The sequence below is a fragment of the Nelumbo nucifera genome, chromosome 1 (genome assembly GCF_055504915.1).
Source record: "Nelumbo nucifera cultivar China Antique chromosome 1, China Antique-T2T, whole genome shotgun sequence".
Lineage (NCBI taxonomy): Eukaryota > Viridiplantae > Streptophyta > Magnoliopsida > Proteales > Nelumbonaceae > Nelumbo > Nelumbo nucifera.
In genome coordinates, this window is record NC_142649.1 from 196675378 (window position 1) to 196683411 (window position 8034).

The following is an 8034-nucleotide window of genomic DNA, read 5'->3' on the forward strand; positions in this document are numbered from 1 at the left end:
TGTCAAAAGAGACGTTCCTTAATTCTTCCTCCAAACTCAACATCTTCAAGAAATCTCGCATTTCCCATCTCAAAGAAGGAGCGGGTAGTGGGATAATAGAACTTGAACCCTCGAGAACGTTCCGCGTATCTAACAAAGTAACAACTAACTGCCCTAGAGTCCAATTTCCTTTCGTTGGGCCTATAAGGCCTCACTTCAGCTGGACATCCCCAAATGTGTAAGTGCCTTATGCTGGGCTTTTTCCCAGTCCACAACTCATATGGGGTTTTAGTTATTACTTTGCTAGGTACTCTGTTAAGGATATACACTACAGTTTTTAATGCTTCTCCCCAAAGTGATTCAGGTAAGGAAGAATGACTAATCATGCTCCTTACCATGTCCTTAACTGTCCTGTTTTGTCTTTCAGCAACACTATTCATGCTGGGTGTACCCGGCATGGTGTACTGTGGGACGATACCACATTCCTTTAGGAAGTTAGCAAAGGGTCCTGGACGTTGCTCTCCTGATCCATCATATCTACCATAGAATTCCCCACCACGGTCAGATTTGACGGCTTTAATTTTCTTACCAAGTTGAAGTTCAACTTCAGCTTTATAAGACTTGAAAACGTCCAGAGATTGAGACTTCTCACTTATTAAGTATATGTACCCATACCGTGAATAGTCGTCTATGAACGTAATAAAGTACTGCTGGCCATTCCATGCAGGCATAGGGAATGGCCCATAGATGTCCGTATGTATCAGTTCTAAGACTTCCGTACATCTATTGGCACCTATTTTCTTTGTGTTCGTCAATTTTCCCTTAATACACTCAATATAGACTTCGAAGTCCGTTAAATCAAGGGAATCAAGAATTCGTCCGACACAAGCCTCTGAATTCTCTGTTTAGAGATGTAGCCTAAGCGCTTATGCCATAAGGAAGCAGAATTCTCGGTTAATTTACACTTTGCATCTTTAGTACTTGCATGCAGGATTGCATTGTGGGAAGCAATAGTTTCTAACATATAAAGACAATCAATTAAAATACTGGTATCAATAATATTTGAATTTAGAGAAATACTAACTTTATCATTTCCAAAACCACAAAAGTAACCAGATTTGTCTAAATAGGAAATAGAAATTAAGTTTCGTTTAAATGACGGAGCTACAAACGTCTCAACTAAATTCAAATAACAACCAGTTTTTAAAATCAATCTAAAATGTCCTACAGCTTCCACAGGAACTTTATTGCCATCGCCTACATAGATGAATCTTTCAGCATCAGTTGGTGGTCGGCTCCAGATGCAACCCTGCATAGACACACTTATGTGAGTAGTAGCGCCAGAATCTATCCACCAAGTGTCTATACGTACATAAGCTAAATTAGCCTCAGAACAAACTAAAATGAGAGACATACCCTTCTTTATGCGCCAGGCGGCGTATTTGGGACACTCTTTCTTAACGTGTCCTCCTTTCTTGCAGAAAAAACAGGTAAATCCATCACCATGCTTCTTTGCCTTTTTCTACGTGGGTGTTCCATTTGCAGTATCCTTAGTCCTCTTCTTTTTATTATTCTGAGAGGTTGATGCTAAGTGAGCACTTTCCGTCTTTTCTCTCTGGATTCTTTCTTCTTCTTGCATACATTGAGAAATGAGCTCATTAAGAGTCAATTTCTCCTTTTGAGTATTCTAACTCACCTTAAATTGACTGAATTGTGCGGGAAGAGAAATACGAACTAAATGCACGAGCAAATCATCGTTTATCTCTAACTTTAATGCCTTTAGTTTACCCACAAGATTTGACATTTCCAGTATGTACTCCCTTATATTTCCTTTTCCCTTGTACCTCATAGAAATTAGAGTAGCTAAAAGGTTGTTAGTCTCTACTTTCTTATTCTTGGCGAAATACTGTTGTATCGCCACAAGGGATTCCTTAGCATTATTGCTCTCAGAAATAGAGCCCCAAAACGCTTCCGATATGGAACGTTTCATAATCATCAGACTCATGCGATTAGAGCGATCCTATTTCTCAACTTTGGCCTCATTGGAATTGTCCTCAGTCGGGATGGTTCGCTTCGTCCTTAACGCAAGGTCTAAATCCATGCAGCCGAGAACGATTTCCACATTCTCTTTCCAGATCTTAAAGTTTGTACCATTCAGCATGGGAATGACACTGATTTGAGCAGAAACATTATTTGCAGTTGCTGAAACTGAACAGAGAACAAAAACAACATATAATCAATAATAATATAAATTACAAAGGCAAAATACTCAGCACAACTTGACATTTAGTATTTGCACAGAAACATCAATTGTAAATGGTACTCTCAACGCAACAATCAAATATTGATAATAAATCCTATCAAACAATAGCCTTTCTTTGGACCAACTACTATTCACATGGATAATAGCTTTACGATATCAATATTCATCATCGCATGTGTGTTCACTGCCCGGCCAAACATCAACCTTCCTTTGGGCCGACCAATGTCCGCATGGACAATGAGCACACAAAATCTTTATATTTCAAATCAAATTAATTTTACACTGCAGAGGCTACTTTGGTAACATGCTGCTTCAATCAATTTAATTTGAAAAAAAAAGAAAAAAAAAGGCATTTATCCAAAATTGTATTCATCGCATGCATGACAAAGTCAAAAAAAAAAGGTTCAAGGTTACTTCCATGCAAAAGGAGAGAAAAACGAACACATGCAAATTCCTTACGTGCATGCAAATCACGATTCCAAAATTTTTTTTTTTGAGTCGGTTCTGTAGACGCATCAAATCACTGATGCGAATTCTTGGGTTCCAGAGACGCATCGCAACACTGATTCGTCGTTGTTTTTTTTTTTTTTTGGTTCCAAAGACGCAACACCGATGCGTCTTCCTTTGTTTTTTTTTTTTGGGTTCCAAAGACGCAACATCGATGCGTCTTCCTCCTTTTTTTTTGGTCGACTGAAACCGCATTGAATCATCACAATGCGTCTTTGTTTTTTTTTTTGGTCGAAACAGCCTTGCTTCATGGTTGTTCGGCAAGCACATACAGCCGAATGATTGTATCCTCAATCGAGACGCAACCACAAAGAAATCGATTCAGAAAGAAAAAAAAAACGGTAATCCTAATAACCCAACATGATATAAGGCTTTGATACCACTTGTAAGATAAATAAAGGGGGAGCAAGCAATCCTAATCTTGCAGAATCATACCAATACCATACAATACACGAAGAACAAGAAGCCATGTTGCACCCTAAAGTATATTATGCTACAGTTATCAAGGAGGTTTGAATATAAATACATGTATCCATTGTAGTAGTTGAAACCCTTTCGGATCGAGTGGTGAATCAATGCTTTTGTCGATTGGTGTGGTTTTCCTCAGTTAAATCTTCCTTCTTCCTTGGGTTTTTCTCAGCTCTTTGACTCTAATGGGGTAGAGCAAGGAGGGCGGCTAGATGATTTAACATATTGGGAACCATAACCTAGGAGCCTTTATATTTTGACCTAATAGGATCCCATTAAGCCTATATGGGCCAAAATGTGGTATCCACTCATTAAGCCCCATACCCTTTTGTTGAAGTCTACGGGCTTTGCATAAATGAATCACTTGATTTAGCCCACTTACAAGATAGCCCATCAATGCAATTGTTTCAATGAAATATGTAAGCCCATTTAATAGAGATTAAAACCTAACGTAAGAATGTTTGAATCGCCGTGGATGATGTCCATGGTGAAGATAAGGTGATCGAGGGAGATATGGGGTACCGAAGGGCTGCGTAGACAATGCCTGCATGAGCTCTGTCCTGGAGCAAATAGGCGGTGATACGAGACGGCGGTGTCAAGGAAGCGGAGGGTGGAGAGGGAGGGGTAGTGAGTGAAGCATATGGGCTTCCAGAGGTGGTCTGAGGACATGGAGACGGACCACGACTTGCAGACACATGACGCCATGGCTAGAGTCTTGGGGTCAAGATAGTGAGCAACGAGGACTTCCCATGGAGGAGGAAGGTTCGAGAGTCTGTGAGATGCAGACATGTTCACTTCCATTTTCCTTCTCTTCTTTTGGTGTGTTCACTTGATTAGGAGGTGAGCAATGCACAAGCCAGAAGTAACTCAGTTACATTCAAACACATTAAAGCGAGGCAATGCCGCGGGGAATCCCAACAGAAATTAAAGAGCATAGATAAACTGGGTAGAAGAGAAAAAGAGATCTCTCTCTCTTGAAACAACCTTTACCAGAAAGAGGCAACAGTGACGATAATACAGGAACTTCCACATCAACATCTTCAGTTCCCGTGAAAGAATAAGAGCTCATCTTCTCAGACCACAGCGGCGGGTAGGAATGTATGAAATCATCGAACCTCTCTTCGTTCTTCCCTGCAGCGTTGTTGTCCCAAATCCCATTCAAGTCCTCCGGCATACTGATTTCCCCTTCGAAGTACCTGACCACCTGTCTCATGGTCGAACGCACAGCGGGGGCACAGTGGGAACACATCATCACCTCCGACTCATCATACTCCCCATTCATCCTCGAGTTCACCACGTCAAATATGGCCCCTTCCCTCCATCTGTGTCATTCCATGGGAGCTGGATCTCTATAACTGGCCTTTAAAGCACTTGATCCCTGCCCATTCTCCTGAACAAGCTCCGAAAACACTGTCATTCCAGCTCCGTAAGATTCCCAAAGGATCCACTAATTCGTGTTTGAAGGCTTGAAGAGCTTGAAAATCCGCTTGGCTCGATACCGAATGTCAGGTGAAAAGCAATAGTTTTAGGAACAAGAACAAGTGGTTACAGAGGAAGAACCCATTATTATATGCAACATGTCAAAATGGCAGGTGAAATGCAACGATCCTCTTCCCCTTCACCTCTCACTCGTTCAGCGCAATCTCAGAAGAGAGATCGGGTGAGAGAGAGAGAGAAAGAAGGAGAGAAGGAGAGAAATGCGAAGGAAGGTCGATGGAGATGAACAGTACTTTTCACAAAAGAATAGTTATTAGAAGGGTAATATAAGAATTAAAAAATATTATAATGGCATTTTTGGACGAATGAGAGTCTTTGTAATTTACCCCTAGTATTATTATTATTATTAGCGGGGCCGAGCGATGCACGGGTAAATCAAACCGCAATGTATTGGCAAAGGGTCTCAGGACCTTTATATATTCGACAACTATAAGGTAATCACCACCCTACAATGGATAGTCCAATGTTCAATGATTACATATCTTGGTTTGGACCGGGTCTCCAAACCAAGATACAGAAAACAAAAGGATAAGAAGATTCCAATCATATGGACACTCTTTGCCTATCTATCATATCCTCGCACGGTTCTGTTTTCCCCCATGTACCTACAAATAGAAAAAATTAGAACATGAAAGAGTCAAATTGATGACTCTGAGAGTGTCGATTGCTTTTATACAATCTTAGCATGCTATTTAAGTGAATGCCACTTGAAATCCTGCTAAGTCCTTTTTGTTTCTTTCTTGACTTCCTTATCCCTTTTGTCCTTGTTGACTTTTGATAAATTTTAGTTTAGAAATAATCATAATTAAGAACCCCAATTGACCATTGCCTTTTCAATGCAATAAGAAGAATTACAGATAATGCAAAAGAAAAAATCATTAGTCAAGCTAGAAACCTATAGACATACATATGCATATGCATTTAGCCCCTCTCTCATCAATCTTATAATAAACCTATAGACATCTCAATTCCCTTGATTTTTCTCTGTAAATCACCAACAGAAAGCTGACCTTAGTAGGATTTTCACCTTAAAGCCCCTCCATGATGACTTGCTTCTCTGCTGTAAAATAATGTAGATTCCTAAATGAACCAAAGTGATGATATATATACATCAATTCATTACTAAGAAACCCAAAAAAAAGCTATGGAAGTGGAAAACACAATAAATCCAAAGGCAATTTACCTGTAATGGAGATTCATTAGCATATGCTCAAATACTTGGAATTCATCCCAAAGTATTAACTTTGCCTAGGCTGGAAACAAAGAAAAGTCCTCACCACTTTTCCCACTGCATCATCTCCATGTGATATATGTCTTGAAGGAAAAACATAAACAATAAATAAATAAATAAATCTACAAAAAATTAGTATATACTCAACCTGTCAACACACATGCAGTCAAGTTTAATTTTTTAATCCAGAAGACAATAATATAATATTGAGATTGGTTGCCTACACTAAATATGTTAATAATCTTAAAGACCTCAAACATGAATTATAATAAGACAAACACCAAAATAAACTCAGATGGGAAAAAAACACAATTTTGAAATATAAATAAACCACCAAACAAAGCATAAAACCAAAACAACCTAATTGTAACTTCCAATAAAAACTAAGTAAACTCACAAATTGTCATCCTAGACTCATCCATGAATCATAAAGGAAAAATAAATGGGAAAAACTACAAAAAAAAAAAATAATAAAAAGATAAATACCAAATTCAAGTAATAGAGAATCCCAATGTCCAAAAGAACAAAACAAAGCCAATATATTCAAAAACCTCACCAGAATATTAACAAATAGAAAGCTACCATTACAGAAGAGGTCAACACATGAACAGGCAGAATGATGCAGAACAAGAGGAGGGCAAACTCCACCCAAGAAGGCCAAAACCTGTTAATAGAGGAGATCAATGAAACCCCTAAACAAAACCATGAAAAACCACATATTAAGTATTCGGGAAACTCCAAAACAAAAGGAGATTCCAACATTAAGCAACAACCATAAAGCAAAATAGTTCAATATAATTGTTAATTTTGACCTTTCCTCACAGCATATCACATCATTGTTGGTATCTCAAAGATCACTTGCAATCTATGATCTTCAATGTATTAATAATCCCAAGTTAACCGAAAATACCAAGAGATAAACATCTTACTTGCAATCTAAGATCTTGAATGCATAATCAACTGAAATATTTGATTACCCATAAAACTATACACCTGCCAAAATAAATAACAACATTCAGAATCTCATAAAGCAAAATAGCAAGAATAGAAACTTTACCAATTTTAAATAAACTGCTATGATGCTTTCACATGTAAATTAGAAAAGCAAAAAGTCTATATTTTTTCATTCCTTTCAAAAGAAAATTAGGAAATCAAAACCCAAAGAAAAAGAAAAAAATTACTTGTTGCCATTGATATCACTTGCATGATTTATGCCAAAGGAGCCGCCATTGTAAATATATAATTAATCCCAATCCCCTTCAACACCATCACAAGTATAAGCAAGTAAAACAACAACACCATCATAAGTATAAGCAAGTAAAGCAACATATATTGGTCCTATTATCATAGAAAAGAAATTTAAGAGTAGCATATTAGGATATAAAACAAAGGCAATTATAGTTGACTAATTTAACTTGATATCAATGAGGGAGAAATCCATCATCTAGTTCTCATCTCCTTAAGTGTGAAACAGAGGTGTTGCCAATTGATATATATATATATATATATATATATAGATTATGTATCCCTGACGCTATAAGGCATTTCCTTTGCCACATAGCAAGGTGCTACAATTGATATATATTATGTAGAAGTTCATAATAATCAACCTTGTCAATTGCCACTTAGCTTCCCACCAAACCCCCAAATAATAATCATTCACTACTATCAAAAAGTCATGTATAGACACCCTATTAAATGGCATTTGGATACTGATGTTGCTTCCCTCTTTACATGCTATGTAAGCTAAATTTTGAATATGCATAAACCCATTCATCAAAGTTTTCCCTATCCATGTGCAATCAACCACCTGATTTCGTATAATGTTAAAACCCATTACATCAGAATATGCTGCATCGCCTCTAATGCTACTCTCCATTCAACTTTTGTATTTCCCTAGTAGTTGCATGATTGATCATATTATAAGTTGCTACTGATGTCACTAAGCCAGATTGAGAAAGAACCATCTACCCATATTTTGGGCGCTTGAATTTCTAATGCAGATGATTTGGTGTTGTGGACATGATTTTCTAAATTTATGTTGATATTGAGCACCTAAACATGGTTGCAATAGTGTATTTTCATATAC

General features: G+C 37.7%; 1 protein-coding gene across 1 annotated transcript; it reads right to left on the minus strand.

The window, feature by feature from the left end:
* Nucleotides 1-1666: 1666 nt before the first annotated feature.
* On the minus strand, nucleotides 1667-1984 carry LOC148804327 (uncharacterized). Its single transcript, XM_088900632.1, has one exon. It carries the CDS (start codon nucleotides 1982-1984, stop codon nucleotides 1667-1669), a length of 318 nt encoding a protein of 105 aa, XP_088756758.1.
* Between the last annotated feature and the right edge of the window lie 6050 nt (nucleotides 1985-8034).